The sequence below is a fragment of the Pseudonaja textilis genome, chromosome 2 (genome assembly GCF_049901715.1).
Source record: "Pseudonaja textilis isolate UNSWEBS1 chromosome 2, rPseTex1.2, whole genome shotgun sequence".
NCBI lineage: Eukaryota > Metazoa > Chordata > Lepidosauria > Squamata > Elapidae > Pseudonaja > Pseudonaja textilis.
Window position 1 is genome coordinate 244,102,032 of NC_141991.1, and position 18,460 is coordinate 244,120,491.

Below are 18,460 nucleotides of genomic sequence, written 5' to 3' on the forward strand. Positions count from 1 at the left end.
GGTATTAAACCCTGCTTATCTAGGTGTGGACTGCCAGATATTTCAAATGTATATAGCTGCTTATCTCATAAAACAAATGGTGTACAACAAAGCCAACAAACCATCATAAATTTGTCAAGCAACCAATCAAGCTTGGAAAGACTAAAGGAGTCCACAGTTCAACACTGATGTACAGCTATTCTTTTCTATTGGAACCACATATAGGTGTCAAATGCTTCAGAAAGCAGCAAATGGAATAAATTTGCATGTAGGCAAACCTCCACAGAACACTAAGGAGCAACTATTCTTTCTGCATGAATGCCTATGACAGCATGTCCTGCCCACCAGTGTCAGATACAACCTCCAATAAGCTGCACAGCTGGATGGAAAATATCTCATCCAAGTGGGTGAAAAATGAGATGGTTAATGATTGGGGATGCTCACCTCAGACTAAACACATACTGGCACATCATCACATAACCTCAAGGAGCAACTGGAAGAAAAAAAAAAACACGACTCCCTAACACACAAAAACGCCGACAGCCCCTATGAAGACTACATCTCTGCGACAAGCTGGAAAAAAAGAAAACAAAACTCTGTACTAAACTGTTCAAGGTAAATCCCTGAAACAAAGGGATCCCTGAAGCCAAATGGGTAGAAAACAGGTCCAAGTGCCCACTATCCACATCAGAACACATTATTCTCCACAAAGGTCTCAACTAAAACATAGAAAATGCTAACCAATTAGACTTCTTTGCAACTGGAGAAGCACCATTTGAACTACAGGGCTTGCCACAGATTGTCCAAAAGCTGCTTTTTCGGGAGGCAACTGGACTTCCTTGGTTTTTTTTTTTTTTTTCCTTCTGAAGACATTTCGCTTCTTATCCAAGAAGCTTCTTCAGCTCTGACAGTCTAGTGGGGAATGGAAGGATTTATATGCTTTGCAGACAGCTGGTAATTTGCATCCTTTTAGAACAGTGGTGACTAATCTTTTTGGGCTCCTGTGCCAAAAATTGCAAGCACGCCGGTGCATCCGCACTCACGTGCCAGCATCCAGAATGCAATGTGTACTTCACATCCCCTGCACATGCATGCACAATTCCCCCACCCCACCCCCTTACCTGCACTTCGCTTCACAGCTGATTTTTTGACTTGTTTGAGGCCTTTTTCAGCCTCCCAGAGGCTTGGAAAAAGCCTCTGAAAGGCCTTTCAGGCTGAATTATAGGTTCGTTTTGTCACTTCCGGTATTACAGGAAGTGATGAAATGGGCCTATAATTCATCCTGAGAAGCCTTGCAGAGGCTTTTTCCAAGCTTCTGGGAGGCCGAAAAAGGCCTCAAACTACACCCCACCCCCCAAAAAAAAATCAGCTGTGAAGTGTGCGCATGTACATTGAGGTAAGTTTGCCTGTGGCTCGTGTGCCAGCACAAATGGCTCTGCGTGCCACTTGTGGCATGCGTGCCACAGATTCACCATCACAGTTTTAGAGGGTCATTAAAGCACTTGGAGGTTTATCTGTGTCCTCAGAGTCACATGAGTAATGTTCCTGGTTCCTGTAGTCTGCAATTTTTCTCTGGAAATCCATTCCTCCTCCCACACCATTTGAAGGGTTTCTCATCCCTACAGAAAACTACAGAAACCAGCAGCACTAACTCAGGTGACCCTGAGGACACAGATAAACCTCCAAGTGCTCAAAGGGTGTTCATCCCAAATTGCACAGCTAAAAGTCTGTAGAGATTCTCAGTCATCCAGATCATGGTTGTCTCAAAGGTGGTTTTTCAGGAGGCAAGTGGACTTTCTTCAAAAGAACAAAAACCAAGAAACCATTGGCAGATAAAAAAAAATAATGGACATATTTTCCTATGTTTCTATAGATGTCCTAAAATACATAAGCCCAATATGCAGGACATTTAAGTACATCATTACCAGGGATGCAAACATACAATGTAGCCAAATAACGTAGAAAAAAAAATATCGGACATCTCAGAGGGGAGTGAATATTCTATCAATTGTTCACTACATGACTTCCAGAAAATAAAATACCCCAAAATATAAGAAGATTAAATGATGGTTTCATTTGGTGTAGCAGTATTCTTCACATCCATAGATCCAAAACTAGAGAAACAGTCCATGACTCCAGTACTACACGACACTCCCAGCCTGGCCAAATTCTCTAAAGAATGAAATACCCAGAATCGTGGAGCTCATCAACTTTGCCTCACTACCTAATTTCAGTTTGATGGAGAAATATGCCAACAAATCAGAGGACAGCCGTGAGATCTCCACTCTCAGCAGTAGTGGGCTGCAACTGGTTTAACAACTGGTTCTGTGAGCGCGCGCATCATGCGCATGTGCAGCTTTAAAAAAAAAAACACCAAGTAAGTAGAACAGCCGAGGAACATGAAATCCATTGTGCCGTGCGAATCAGCTAAGCTGAAAAAGATGGGAATATAGGACAGGATAGGCTGGATGTGGGTGGGCGGGAGCGAGTGGGTGGGGCCAGCTGATTGTCAGAACTACCAGTTTACTAGAACCAGTCTGAACCAGCAGCAACCTACCACTGACTCTCAGGACTCCTGGCAGAGATTATAATGCAGCAACTATAGCATTCCCACACATACAATCAGAAGTATAGATCTGTTATTTAGACAACATCTTCATCAACATAATAAAAAAAGGAACAACTAAAGAAGACACATGCAATTATCCACAACATCTTCAAAGGAGTAAAATTCACAAGAGAAGAAGGAAGCAAACACACATTATCATTCCAGGACATCAGCAGCTGAGGAAATGGCAGCAAACTAGAAACACGAATCTATTGAAATAGAATCCAGACAAACCATTACTAAAATAACTCCATTACTAAAATCTGCTCCATTACTAAAATAACAGCCCAACCTCCCGCAAGAGAAGCTGTGTAAGAACATTATTTAGATCAGTACAAATCCATTGCAGCAACTAAGAACCCCAGAAAAAGGAAACAGACTAGGTAACAAAATGGATACTCACACAAATTTATTAAAAAGTTCAACTGTTTAACAGAGTTGGAAGGGACCTTGTAGGTCCTCTAGTCCAACCCCCACCCAAGCAGGAGGCCCTACACCATTTCTGACAAATGGCAGTCCAATCTATTCTTGAAAGCCTCCAATAATGAAGTTCCCACAACTTCCGAAAGCAATTTCTGTTCCATGGGTTGATTGTTCTCACTGTCAGAAATTTCTTTTCTTATTTCCGGGTTGAACCTCTCCTTAATCAATTTCCATTCATTATTACTTGTCTGGCCTTTGGGTGCCTTGGAGAATAGCTTGACCCCTTCCTCTCTGTGGCAGCCCCTCAAATATTGGAACCCTGTTATCATGTCTCCCCTGGTCCTTCTGTTCACCAGACAGCCATGCCCAGTTCCTGTAACTGTTCTTCATATGTTTTAGTCTCCAGTCCCCTAATCATCCTGGTTGCTCTTCTCTGCACTTTTTCTAGAGTCTCAACATCTTTTTTATAGTGTGGAGACCAAAACTGGATGCAGTACTCCAGGAGTGATTTCACGAAGGCTTTATAGGGTAGTATTAGTACCTCACTTGATTTTGATTGTATCCCTCTGTTAAAAATCTAATGAAATTTTAGGATTGCATTAGCTTTTTTGGCTGCCTGACTGGTTAACCTACTACAGCACAGCTTATGTACTACTACAGCACAACTATGAAAAGAATAACACTACCATGCATTAAAAATATATCAAAAACAACATATTGAAACCACAAGGCATTACCACATCACACAAACTAATTAAAGCTCTCCAAAACATTTTAAGTAAACCAAAAAGACTCAGCAGCCCTGGAAGAAATAAACGGGAATAATCTACAACATACTTTGTAAGGACTGTGTAACAGTGACTAAATATGATAGAGAGACAAAAGCATAATAGGGACATCTGTGTACACCAATTAGCAGTGAGAAGACATGATGAAAATCCCTTAATTTCAAAGTACACGGACAGATTCAACCATAGTTTCAACTGGGGAAATGGGAGTATCTTAGACCAAACTAAATCCAAAACAATCAGGGGATTCCTTGAAGACTAGCATTCAGACAAATAATCCATCAATAGACTCATAGAAATAAATCATATTTACACACCATTCAAAAAAGACAATGACCGAAACACATCCTCTCCATCAAGCAATGCCAGATAAGTAGCTATTAAAACCACACACACACCCCAAAAAAAATCAATCAGAAAACAATATCCTAATCAAAGAACTACCAAGGAGAAAACTATACCCCTACCATAACTGGCAAGCCAAGCTATATATAAACAGAGAACAAACCTCACATTGCTTGCACTGATGATGTTTAATTGGGAAATGAAATATTTGCAAGTAAACAAGCAAGTTCATACAGCATCGAGGACTCCATAATTACAAAACCAATGTGATAACAATGAATAAGTGAGTTGAGAAGAGGAAGACTGGAAAGGCATGGTTGGGTGGAGTTGATGAGATTCTCGAAAAGAAAGATGTAAGAAGTTTACGGAACAAAATATCCTGTAAGTTATGATATATGAATGCAATGGAAATCAATTGTGTGCAAGGATAGAAGATATGAAAGTTGCACTATGGATCATGCTAACATAACTAGATTTAGTTATATTCACTTCTCTTTTTCTCATCTCTTGCTTTTAATTTCTTTAATTTTCTGTTCCTTACTCCCTTTATTATTCTTTGCATAAAGTTATTCATCTCAAAAGGGAAATGCTTGATGGTTTATGTATCTCTACTATATCTATAACAATACCAAAGAAAAGGCATTATCAGATCTATTTGTGGTATGCATCTCCAGTAAAGGAAACACAATTGGTTTAATGCAAATACAAACACAGAGAGATAAAAGTTGCAACAAGGAAAACCAGTGCATTGTCAGCGCAAACAGGGCAATCTACGACTATACCTAAAAGAGATCAGAGTTACTTTTTGCAAGTGTTAAACAGTTAGTTTCTGAAAGGGGACTTTCTTTTGCATTCACCGATATAATAAAAAATAAAAGTTAATCCCTTTCCTTTTTATTTACAACATCTCGGAGTGTTAGAGGCAGTCTTACATCTCTGTAGTTTGAAATGCTTAAATCATAGGAAGAAAGGATGGCTGAGAAAGGATTAGCATCAGGTTTTTTATTTAGTGGCTAGGTATAAATGCCAGTTTTAGCTTATTGTATAGTTTAAAAGGTCCCACAGCTCAAAGTTCTACTCAAACAATGGCAAACTAACACAAAAGAAATATAGATTCATATGCTTGCCATGATAGTATTTAGTTAAAGATATTTCTGCCTTGAAATGCTGCTTTTCCATTTTCCTTTCCTTTTACATAATGGGGGATGGCTCAGTGGTTAAAGATGTTAAGCTTGTTGGCTAGAAAGCTGACAGCTCATATTCTAGACCTGAGCACTGCATGATGGGGCGAGTCTCCATTATTTGCCCCAGCTCCTGCCAACCTAGCAGTTTAAAAGCATGCAAATGCGAGTAGGTAAATAGATACCACTTTGGTAGCAAGGTAACATTTTGTGCACGTCAGAATATGGTCATGCTGACCACATATCCACAGAGGTGTCTTTGGACAATGGTAGCTTCTTTGACTAACAAACAGAGATGAGCACACACAGAGACACACAGACAACACAGACCAAAGTGTTAGACACAACTGAAAAAGGGACATCTTTACCTTTTTCCTTTTACATGTTTTGATAAAGGGAGCCTCAGATATAATGGATGTAGTAGTAAGAATATATAATTTGGGTTTTATGAGTTATTGTTATTAGTAGAGTACAGTTGAACAGCTTCCCTGTGGTCATGCAGGACCTAATGTACATCTAAATTCAGTGTTAGAGCCAATATTTGAAAATACAATGTTGGAGCTCAGGGACGCTGTGCACAAAACTGAAAGCAGAAATTTATCCAACAGAAAAATGACTGAGAGCCTGAAATGGCTAATACCATATATTTTTCAGAGCACCTGGGTGATCCTTCGTCATTTTCACCACTCATCTTCAAAGTCTGCCCCAAACTAATGGTTGCTTATCACCATTAAGAAAAAGTAGTGCTAGAACGCATTTTAACAGGAGCTTAATTTTCTGCCTTCACTTGTAAGATTGACTTTTTTCAAGCTTGCTTCTACTTTAATGGGTGAAAACTAATGGTTTTCTAAGGCAAAAGAAGAGTGCCCAATCAAATTCTCATGTCTATTTTACTTTGGAAATACTTTTAGATTCAAGTAAAAACCACATTTTTGAATTCACTACGCTGTCTGTTAATCAGATGAAAAGAAGAAAAGGTGAGAGTCTATGGAGATTCTCAGTTACTCAGGTCATAGTTGTCCCAAAGGTGCTTTTTCAAAACGCAACTGTACTTTATTTTTCCTTGAAGATTTATTTTTCCTTCTCATCCAAGAAGCTTCTTTAGTTCTTCAGAATTGTTGCCTTTTGAAAAATTTGGAACAAAATATTGTAAGGAACTGAAAGCACAAACCTTCTGGAATGGGAGCTTTTAAGGGAAGTCTAGTCTAGAAGACACACAAGACACAAGGATGTGGACTATCATAAGCAAACCTTCATAGCCTCAATGGAAGACCTGACACTAGTTTGATTGTGCAGTCTTTGGTTTTCCCTGAGCTTGGTTGTTGTTGTTGTTTTGCAGATGTTTCATTACCCAGCTAGTAACATCTTCAGTGCTAGCCCAGCCCTAAAGATATTACCTCATTGGGTAATGAAATATCTGCAAGAAAACAACCAAGCTCAGAGATCACCAAGGACCCCACAATTCAATCCAGAGGTACAAATATTCCCTTGTATTGGTTTGATTGCCTTTTATCAGTGAGAAATCACAGTGGATAGAGTTATTTTAAAGTAATGTTTCCCTATCTGGGCAACTTCCAGATGTGTGGACTTAACATTCCTGAATTCTCAGCAATGGTCATCAAGGCTAGGATATTCTGGGGGTTGAAGTACAGGTATCTGAAAATTATCCAGGCTAGGATAAACTGCCCAAGAGCACTCAGGATATCTAGATTTCTGCTTCTCATTCTGTGAAGGCTTCAGTGTAGGATCTCAATTGCTTCATTAAAGATCTTAAATTTCAGATAAGATAAGTGGCCATTCATCTTCCAACAGTCATTCTCCATTTGTTCATCTTATACATCAGAGACTTGTAGTTTGGATATTTGGCAAAATAGGCCAGACTGTATCTTCCCTACGAACCAAGAGTTTTAATTTCCTTGCATTTTTTTCTTTGTGGAGATGAGAATTCAATCTTTTCTTTGAGTTTTAACTATTTGAGTTTTAACATTGCAGTTCTTTTGAGTTTTTCATCTGAAAATATAATAGGACCATGCTGCTAAAATCAACACAATATTTAGATAATGCTCCGGTGATTTAAAAATAAAGGACCTCAGAGGATGTAGATTGCCAACTTTATTCTGGATATGAAATCCCTATTAATTCCAGCTCCAGGAAAGGTGAATCTGAAGTCCCATCTTGAGAAAGAGAAAATGATCATTTATTCAATATATTACTGTACTTCTTAATCATCATCATAGTTAAGTGACCATCTGGATTGCCATCCAAATCACAGAAATGTGCTACTCTATTTTTATGTGTCTGTAGTACTATCAAGATTTACATTAATGGGAAAAGGCCCCAGTTATCTTAATCATCATTGTATAGTTAAGTAAGAGGGAAATAATCATTTATTCAGTATATTACTGTACTTCTTAATCACCGTGGTATATTCAAGTGACTATCTGGATTGCTCTTCAAGTCACAGAAATGTGCTAGGCAGTTTTTACTTGTCTGTAGTGCCATCAACACTTTGACACAAATTTCAGGAAATGAAATAAATGGGAAACCTCCCTACAATGAAATGATATTAAGTATCTCAAGCCCTTGGGTGAATTGACAAAGATGTTCAAATGACTTACTTTCGTTGCTGTGCTGATGACCGCCTTGTACAAATCACAGCCACAATCACGACCACAACAATAGTGATGACCCCGACAGTCACAACAATAACGACGAGAAGATTGCTATTCTTCTGAGGGGTTACACTTCCATGCGGAGGGTGCATCTGTCCAATGGGGGGCTCTGAAATATTAGAAATATGTTGGTGGGTTGTCTTTATTAAGTGAATTGTTAACATGAATTGCAGAGATTTATCTGAGCATTGAAGCAACTAAAAAAAAAAATTATTTCAGGATTAGTTCTATTTCATTATAACAAGTATTGAGAATTGTCTCTTCAGTGAATGATTGATGTCTGATACAAGGTGATTCATGAGATAATTTGTCCATATCAAAAAGGAAGGTGTGAATGGGCTTTAATTTCAGAATAATTGATTATATGGTGTTGGGGTATCAAACCTCTGCCCCCCAAATCTGACAAAAATGCAACCTCTTTATGAAAATTCAGCTCTGCTGCTCAACCTGAGGGTGATTTCAGATCAAAACAGATTTGACAATTCAGATCAATTGAGAAAACTTAATGAATCTCATCCATGCTTTGAATGAAAATGTTGATCTGATTTGACTGCATGTTCTGACGGCTGTTTAAACTGATAAACAAATCAAATTTATCATTTGAATGTGATTAGCATGAACAGCCATTTATGCCACAGCTATAAAATAGTGTCATTTGGCTCTGTGAAGTTTAATGTACCAGATCTTTGAACATGGAGGATCTATGGTTGGTTCATATTATTGTGCATTCATGCATTACTTCTATAAATTATGCTGCCATCATAAACAACTGCAAGAACTGGATACAGAGCCCTTTAATATATTGGTAATTACGGCAGAATTGCCTTATCTAGGTGGCAGTGGTGGTAGTTATGGTGGCATGTCCCTGGGAGGGAAAGAACATCAGTAATGAATGTCAGGAGTATATACTTTAGTAACATTACCTATGAAGGTCATGCCAGTTGCCCAATTAAAGCAAGTAGCAACTTATACTGGGCAAGAGCGTTATAGGAAGATACTGGAAATGGATGGTCACTTTAATGACAATGGCACAGGCATCATCTCATAATATTGTATGTAAGAAACGATAATACTAAACCATTCATTTAGGCAAATAGGCAATAAGCATCCCATTGAGGAAGAGTTGAGGATTGTTTGGAGTACTAATGTCATTTGCAGTAGGCATAATTAGATTAAAGACATAGAGTTGCTGATGTTGTTATGAAGAAAGACAGAAAGAAAGAAAAGAAAGAAAGAAAGACAGAAAGAGAGAAAGAGGGAGAGAAAGAAAGAAAAGAAGAGAAAGAGACAGAAAAAGAGTGAGAGAGAAAGAGAGAGAGAGAAAGAAAGAAAAGGAAAGAAAGAAAGGAGAGAAAGAAAGAGAAAGAGAGAAAAGAAAAGAAGAAAGTGACAGAAAGAAAGAGACAGAAAGAAAGAAAGAAAGAAAGAAAGAAAGAAAGAAAGAAAGAAAGAAAGAAAGAAAGAGAAAGAAAGAAAGAAAATCTGAAGTTGTGCTGGCAGAATTACTGCTTATGGCTAGAGTCTGGAATGTCAAAGTTGGATATAGGGGAAAGTGTATTTGGACTGTAAGACATAGCAAACAGACATGAAGAAATGATTTATTTTTCTGCCAAAGTAGTATGCTGAAACATGAGAGAAAATGATTCCAAGAAGAATAAACAAAGGTGGAAGGAACATAATGAAATTTGGTACAAGTGACATATGTTAACACCTTATGACTTTGAAGATATTTCATCATTATAAGTAATAGCAGGCAGATGAAGTTAGCTCAGCTGTCTAGTAACTACCAAGTCATAAAGCTATGGAAATAAAATATCCACAGAAATATAGCAAGCAACAGAAGAAGAATCAGTTAAGGTTTTAACAGAACTAGGTCCACAAATGTGGACAACAACACACAGAGAAAGAGATCGATCAATATAGCATTACTAAAGAAAGGAGATTTAGCAGAGTTTGCAAAGCAGCACACTGTGACCTTAATTTCACATGCTAATTTGTTAGAATGCTATACAAAAAGGACAATACCAGATGTTTAATATGTTTTTTAAAAAACTTGAAAAACAAGAGACATTATTGGTGTTGCATGCTGGATAATTGAGAAAGCCAACAATCACCCAAAACAAGGCAACTGGTGACTCAGATAAAAAAGCCTTTGATTGCATAGTCCATTGCAAAGTGGTGGAAGATCCTTAGGAAAATGGAAATCCCAGAACATCTTTACAGATTACAGATTAACAGAATTGGAAGGGACCTTGTAGGTCATCTAGTCCAACCCGACCAAGCAGGAGACCCTACACCATTTCTGACAAATAGTAGTCCAATCTCTTCTTGAAAGTCTCAAGTGATGAAGCTCCCACAACTTTTGAGGGCAAGCTGTTCCATTGGTTGATTATTCTCATTGTCAGAAAGTTTCTCCTTATTTCCAGGCTGAATCTCTCCTTGTTCAGTTTCCATCCATTATTCTTTGTCTGGCCTACAGGTGCTTTAGAAAATAGTGTGACCCCTTCCTCTCTGTGGTAGCCTCTCAAATATTGGAACACTCAAATATTGCAACACTAGTCTAGTGAAGAGAAGGACCATGTCTACCCTAGTTGTTCTCTTCACTAGACTAGCCAAGTCCAGTTCCTGTAACCGTTCTTCTATGAGTTTCTCTATGAGAAAATTAGATTATATTCTGAGCTACGTATGGACAAAAAAGGAACACTTGAGAAGAAATGTGCATTGAAATGCATGTGGATATTAGTGCTTTTCTCCTCCCTTGCTAAATCAATATCCTGCAATTTATAAGATGATAAATTAGAAGAAAGCTAAAAATTGTTCCTCCATGCTGCTACTAAAATTGAATTCTTCTTAACTCTTAGCCCTAGAGGCAACAAATAGACAATGGGATAGCAAAGAATGTTCATTTGCCTTGGCACTAGAGGTGCCTTATGCTACCTGCCCTTTAAAAAAATTCTTATAATTGAAAATAAAACAAGTTGACATGGCTGTCAATGAAGCAGTAAGCTTAACGACAGAATGCCTCAAACCTTCCCCAATTGAGGTAATATACCCTCTTGCTGACATTACTTCACCTAAGACCAGGAGAGCAGATGTCGAGAGAGCTAAGCAAGAGAATGATCTTCAACATCCTCTAAATGGACATATGCCCCAAGCCCGCTGACTCAGATCTAGGCAAAGCTTTATCACAAGAACAAGCATTCTTGAAGGTACACAAGAATAAAATTGAATTAAAAGATGGGGGAAGGAGACCATTGAGCAAGGAATAGCATTAAACTGTTTCAAACTCGATTGCAGAAAATATGACTTCAGCAACAGAGTGGTCAATGCCTGGAATGCCTTATCTGACTCCGTTGTTATAGCCTTGTTAGGAATAACAAGGTTACCTAATGTAGTTTGGGTAAAATAATATATATAAACTATGATAGTAAGTTTAAGTGTGTGTCACTTTAAACTGCAAAGCATGTAATTTTGGGTGTGGTGTTGAACCTCCATAAGAGGGAGCAAGAGAACCTGCTGAATTGCTGACGATTCCTGACAATTGATGGATTGATGGATTGATGGTTTGTTAACTGCGTGTTTCCCTACTGCTGAGTTGCTGAACGTTGAAGGAAGAAAGGAGGTTTTGACTTCTTCATATCTCTACTGCAAGGAGATATATTACTGGACTGATATTTGTAAGTTTACTGACCTCTTTTTCAACACTGGAATTTGCAACTGAATAATCCCTGGACGGACTGAACTAGTGAATGATATATGGACTGTTTGACTATGCTATAACTCTTACTGGAATAAACTATTTAACTAGCACTGTGTATCTGTTTTACTGAGTGTAAGCTACAAAAACGTTTATCTCACATATTTTGCCTGCCTGCCTGACTGCCGTGCAGATTCTGCTAGGGTGTATCCCTAACAAGCCTCAACCACTCACAGCTTCAGTCTCAAACTGTCTACCGTGGACCTCACCCCATTCTTTAAAGGGGGCATGCATAAGCCCACCAGCGTGCCTACCGTCCCTGTCTTACTATCCCCATTTATTTATATTTACTTTGTTCATGTTTATGTTCATACCTATACTTGTTATCTTGTACATGTTTGACAAACAAAATAAATAAATAAATAAATAAATAAATGGAGGATATGACTAAAGTATCTGCTTTTTCCTATAGTTCCTGGAGGTCCCTGAACAGGTTGAGAGTTGGAGTGCCTAAGTGTAAAACCAATATGCTCAAGTGGAGGCTCTTAGTGGGTAACAACACAACTATATGAATGTGGAGAGACACAAAAGCCAGCCCACCTGCTGGTATGTTGGCTACTACCACAAACATGTACCAATAATGACTTATTTTTGGCCAATGGCAAAGCCAAGAAGGTGACTTCATTCTGGTAGTTTAAAGTTTGATCTAGACAGAATGAGAATGAGAATGAGAATGAGAATGAGGAAGGAAGGAAGGAGGGAAGGAAGGAAGGAAGGAAGGAAGGAAGGAAGGAAGGAAGGAAGGAAGGAAGGAAGGAAGGAAGGAAGGAGAAACTAAATTCAGAGTCACTTTACACATTTAATTAATTTAATCAATTAACAAATAAATATTTCAGGATCCTCTTTATCTCAAAAGATTCCAGACATCTTGTTGGTACTCTCAGAAGACAAACTAAATTGGAATAGTAGAGAGCATGCAAGTTACAAAGTAGCAGAAAAGTGACCATATATACAAATGTGCGTGATTGGAGATGGGAGTGGAATATATGATTGGCCTGATTATGCAAACAAGACCAATCTCTTCTGTCTAAAATTAGCAATCACATCTACTCAGGTGTCATCAAGTTTGTGGAATTCCAGATAAGATTCTCAAACATACATATTGCCTTGTCAATATGATCTGGAACTTCCTTTCTTACAGGGGTTCTCTAAGATTATTTGCAGAATATTTTGTGTAGACTATGCCATGAAAAATTATATTGTATTACTGTACTTTGACAGTACAAAGTGGAGTTGTGTGGAATTTTCCTGCATGATTCTGCAATGTTCTTCATGTATTTATTGATCCATGGATCACATCTTAAATACATATCCTGTGTGTTGTCCAATGATAGGCAAATCTCTTAATTTTATTGCCTTTCAGTTTCTATTTCCACAAATATCACACAATTATTTTTTCTTATTTTCAGAAATATTAAAGTCAGATTGTCTATGCAATAAACTTTTCCAATTGTGTGCAATAACATCTACATGTATTTTGAAGCACTTTTCTGAAATATTTTTTTCTATTTGGACTAATGTATTCAAATTATTTTCTTTGCTACATTTTAAAGAATATATTCATTATTTGATACACTTTTCCATAGTATTCTTTTTACATTGTTGTTAAATACACTTTGAATTCCGAATGACCCAGTTTCCATTCTTGCCTTGATTTGAAAAGATTAAATTAGATAATTCTGCATTCAAATGTAAATGAACCTCACCGGTCCCACAACTAAAAAAATGAAATTGTTTGGATCAGAACCATTAGATACATGGACACAGCATGGATTCCAAAATGTGATGAAGATACCTCACAGAAGGTTTATGAGACTCATTTTCTTTTTTTTTTTAAAAAAAGGTGTTTTATGCTGTATTTACCTATGGCGTGAGATATAAAAGATTAGAATTTATGAGAAATATCCAACTCGTTTGATCTATAGGAAGTCAACAACATACCGCTCCACTTTCATATTTTATTCCTCTTACCTGCTTTGTTTTGTTTATTATTACTATTTTTGTAAAGAAGTGCCATATAAAAAGAAATACAATTTACCGCCTGCCAAGGCCACATGAATCCTGCTCCAAAAAGAAAACAGAAGCCTAACAAGAGAAAAATATGGTTTGAGAAATATATGAGAGAAAAAACAACAAGAAACCTACCCCAAATTACCATGGGCTTGTACTGCTATACGAAGATGTATCCCTATTTACTTAAAAAGAAGCAGGCCACAATGAACTCCCATTACAAAAGAAAGACTAGTCATTAAAAAAAAAATCTTTGTAAAATATCCAGCTTCTCTACCATGTCAACGTAGGGAAAATAGGAGGAAACATAATAACTATCAATTAAAATTAATTACCCATGAAATACATAATGAAATTTGCTAGTAGTTTCCAAACTGAACCATTTTATTGGGAAATGAACTTTCATGAAAAGCAACTCCAATATAATGGGCTAGTCCTGAAGCCATCACCAGATTTCACGTCTATCTTGTTGTCACAGATTAAATGTGGATCTTCTCCCTATCTGAACAATATGGTCATCTTTTTGTAGGACATAAAACATAGAATAGGACAGAACAACAGATTTGGAAGGGACCTTGGAGGTCTTCTAGTCCAACCCGCTGCTTGAGCAGGGACCCCATACCATTTCAGACAAATGGTTGTCCAGTCTCTTTTTGAAAGCATCCAGAGATGGAGTGCCTCCAACTTCTGAAGGCAGGTTATTCTATGGGTTGATTGGTCAACCAATGGAAATTTCCCTTTAGTTCTAGGCAGGGGTTGGATTCAATTTTTTTAACAATGGGTTCTGTGGGGGTGGCTAAGTTGGTGGGCGTAGCTTGGTGGTTATGTTATTAGCTGGGCGTGGCCAACTTAATATCACTCACATCAAGGCACGCATCTCCTCGCCTGGTCTCTCATGACTGTGGGGATGCTGCAACAGTCGTAAGTGTGAGAAATGGTCATAAGTCACTTTTTTCAGTGCCATTGTAACTTTGAATGGTCACTCCACACAAGCAAAGTACCAGTAAAGGAGGGGAAAAAAACTTCGGAGAAGTTCCTGAGACAGGAAGTTAACCCTTATTACATTCTTGGCAGGACTAGGAAGTCTAGTCCTGCCAAGAATGTAATAAGGGTTAATGGAGAGGCAGTTTCTGTAAGCAACACCAGAACATTTCCTTCCTGCCTTCCTTACAGGATTAGGCCAGTAATTTCTTCTAACAACTGGTTCTCCAAACTGCTTAGAATGTTAACAACCAATTCTAGCGAAAAGGTGCGAACTGGTAGAATCCCACCTCTGGTTCTAGGTTGCTTCTCTTCTTGGTCAGTTTTCATCCATTATTTATTGTCTTGCCTTTTGGTGCTTTGGAAATTAGTTTGACCCCTCATCTTGGTGGGAGCTCCTCGAGTATTGGAACACTGCTATCATGTCCTTCTTTTCACTAAACTAGACATACCCAATTTCTGTAATCATTCTTTATGTTTTAGCCTCCAGCTCCCTAATCAATTCCTTATAAAATGAATTGATCCTTCATCTGCAAATACCACCCTGTTTTTCCTTTTATAGTCAACAATTCTCTCTCTTACAAACCAAATCTTACATGTACAGGTATTTCACTTCTTCCTCTTAGAAGCAACAAGAAAAAAAAATGCAGAATGGGAATAAGAGAAGGAGGGGAATGGATCTGTTTGCAGTATAAGAAAGGGTTAAAATTTGCTGGGAAAAAATAGTTCTTCCCACAGAACTCTTAACCTTCAAGCTATTCTTCAGGGTTTTTTTTTCAGCAGTGATATTTGCACCTCTTGATATTTGCATCTTTATTGATATTTGCACCTCTATTTTAAACAGTGTTTTCTGTTCTAATCAACTGATGTTAAATAAAATAGATAAGATGACAGCCTCAATCATGGATAACTATTTGCAAGGAAACATATAGTCTTTTGGAACATACAGTCAATTGTGGCTTGTGCCAATCCCCCCAAACCCAAAATGACATGACCACACCTAGAAAAAATGACATGGAAAGGCAGATCAGTCAGTTCCACTCTATCTGCTGAAGGAAAAGTGAATGCAAATATATGTTTTCTTTTTTACCTTTCCCTCCGCCTCCTTCTTTTAAAAAAGTCAGGTCCTTTAAAATCTGAGGCTGCAGAAAAGAACTGTCTTATCTTTCACTAAGGCTTTAGAAAACGGAGCTTTACAAGGTTTAAGTGAAAGTAACCCAGAAAGCTGGAAAATATCAAAACCACTGCTGAGTGTGGCTCCAGTCATTTCCTACTGCACTAAAATCCATTAGGTTAGGAGTTAGTGGAGCTCATCAGACATCATTATTACCATTATGTCCTTGAAGATGGGATAAGAGAAGTGATGGACTTTTATTTTCCTGCCCACTGGTGTTTATGGCATAATGGGCCTCCTATCTGCCGACTCATTTGACTGCCTGCTTTAATGCTCTGCTCACAATCTGGCACAAAATATGTTAAATTAATGTATTGTGTAGCATACTTGATTCAAAATTATGATTACTATCCTTTCAGCAATAATTGATATATATCAAGTCTGGTCTGATGATCTCTTTCTGTTTATGTCAGTGAAATCACTGAAAGAGACTGCATGCTAAATGCATACGGTCTCCAGTAACAGCTTCCGTGCTTTCTTATATTGGTTTTTGCAAAGACAATTTAGCAGGGATTTAGTGGATCAGAAGAGGTCTTCTTTTAATTGTCTCCCTTTGGGGATAGAGTCCCACTTCAGCCAATTTTTGTATGAAAACTTGCATGTGGGATCAATAGCAGCTTCTAAACTAGTCTTTGAAGAGAGGCTCCAATTAAACACATTGTAGATGTGTAATTCCAGATGTAAGTAATTCTTGTTCTTTTCTGGGTGTCGCATCACATATCCAAAATATTATACCTTTCGCTTTTTTATGGTCTTGATTATTTCCCTTGGCTTTCCCAGATGACTGATCACCTCCTCATTTCTTATTTTGTCAACCCAACTTATACATTAATAGCTGCCTGTAAATCCACATTTCAAATACTTCTAGTGTCTTCAAGGGGCTTTCTGTCAGAGACCAACTCTCCACTCTGTAGAGCAGGATAGAAAAGAGGTAGCATCTTGACAAACCTGATTTTCAGTCTTAGGCTTATGTCGTGACTGCAGAAGACCTTTTCCATTTTGAAGAATGCTGTTGGAGCTTTCCTCTATCCTTGTCTTTACTTCAGAGGTCATGTCCCAGATTTCATGTAAATTAGAACCGAGGTACGTGATCCTTTTGATTTTTTCTAGTGGCATTCCTTCCAAACTTATCAATGGTAAATTAATGGATTGTTTGCTGATGGCCATGATCTTGGTTTTTGATGTTTTAAGCTTTAAGCAGTATTTTTCAGATATTTATATGACTCTGTTAATGAGGAGCTGAAGCAGAGGTGGTATTCAGCAGGTTCTGACCAGTTCTGGAGAACCGGTAGCGGAAATTTTGAGTAGGTTAGACCAGTGGTCCCCAATTTTTTTTGTGCTGCGGCCCGGTACTGGCATCACAAAATCATCCGCGGCCCGGTACCGGCATCAGCACGCTTGACAAGGCGAGCCGAGCGACCGGCCAGCCAGCCGTCCCCCACTTCTCCCCGCCACCTTCAACTCCTCCTTTGTACCTGTGTCGATGGGCTTCGTGATGGCTTCGGGATGGTCGCTCGGCTCGCCTTGCCATGCGTGCTGAAAGAATCCTCACGCCTTAGTTTTGTTCGAAGCCGCTGCCCCCCCTCGATGAAACTAAGGCGCGAGGATTCTTTCAGCACCCAAACACCGCTTTCTACCCGGAAAAGCTCACTGGAAGCACTTTTTCATCAAAACAAGATGGCGGCACCCAGCAAACTGGCGGCCCAGTAGAAATTGTTCCACGGACCAGTACCGGTCCAGTGACCGGTGGTTGGGGACCCCTGGGTTAGACAACCAGCAAATACCACCTCTGACTGGAGATTTTACAGTATCCTTCCCCTGCAATGCTCACCAAGCCATGCCCACAGAAATTTGAATACCTCCACTGAGCTGAAGGTCTTCAAGCTTACTGGCAAGCAGAACTATGTCATCAGCATATCTTAAACTGTTGATCTGAATGCTGTTTACTTTAAGGCCAGCATTGTGTTAAGCCTGAATTTGATCAGGTTGTGGGATTGTTTGATATCTGGATTTGATAACATGAATTCAGTTTGTTGGAGACAGAAGCGGGGAAGAGTTGAAGATGGAGTCTTCAGCCAAAACAACATAGTTGGCCAATGACTCAGCCACATTCTAATGGCTGGCTGACTGTAGGAGGAGGAGTGTAGTCATCAAGCAACCAGCTGGTTGGATAATGTGACATATTGTTTTGGAGAAATAAGAAACCAGCATATATATGGTGAAGTGAAAAGCCTGGGAACTTTAGTACTGGCTTTTCACCAGTTTGTGCCAAGATGGTGTATGTAAATACATTTGTTCTTTGAGGAAAAGAAATGCTCCAGAGTTCAATTTGTGGGAGATGAATTTCTTGGAACCTGACACATCCATGTTTTCTATCGATATTGTTATGTAACTAATACATAACAATAACGAAATAACCCTGCTGGATTAGATAAAGGCCCACTGAAGCCCAATATTTTGAACCAAGGCCTTCTTAGCCTTTGTTCTCCTGTCTAGCTGACATTTGGAGATGTGCTACCTCTGAACTCAAAGACTACGTGTA

General features: G+C 38.6%; 1 protein-coding gene across 1 annotated transcript in view; it reads right to left on the minus strand.

Annotated features, from left to right (window-relative positions):
• DCC (DCC netrin 1 receptor) overlaps positions 1-18,460 on the minus strand; it is a 1,175,771-nt gene that overhangs the window by 63,289 nt on the left and 1,094,022 nt on the right. Inside the window, exon 23 of the mRNA XM_087927493.1 lies at positions 7,943-8,105. Coding sequence (XP_087783619.1) covers positions 7,943-8,105 — 163 coding nt within the window. The remainder of the gene's footprint in view (positions 1-7,942; positions 8,106-18,460) is intronic.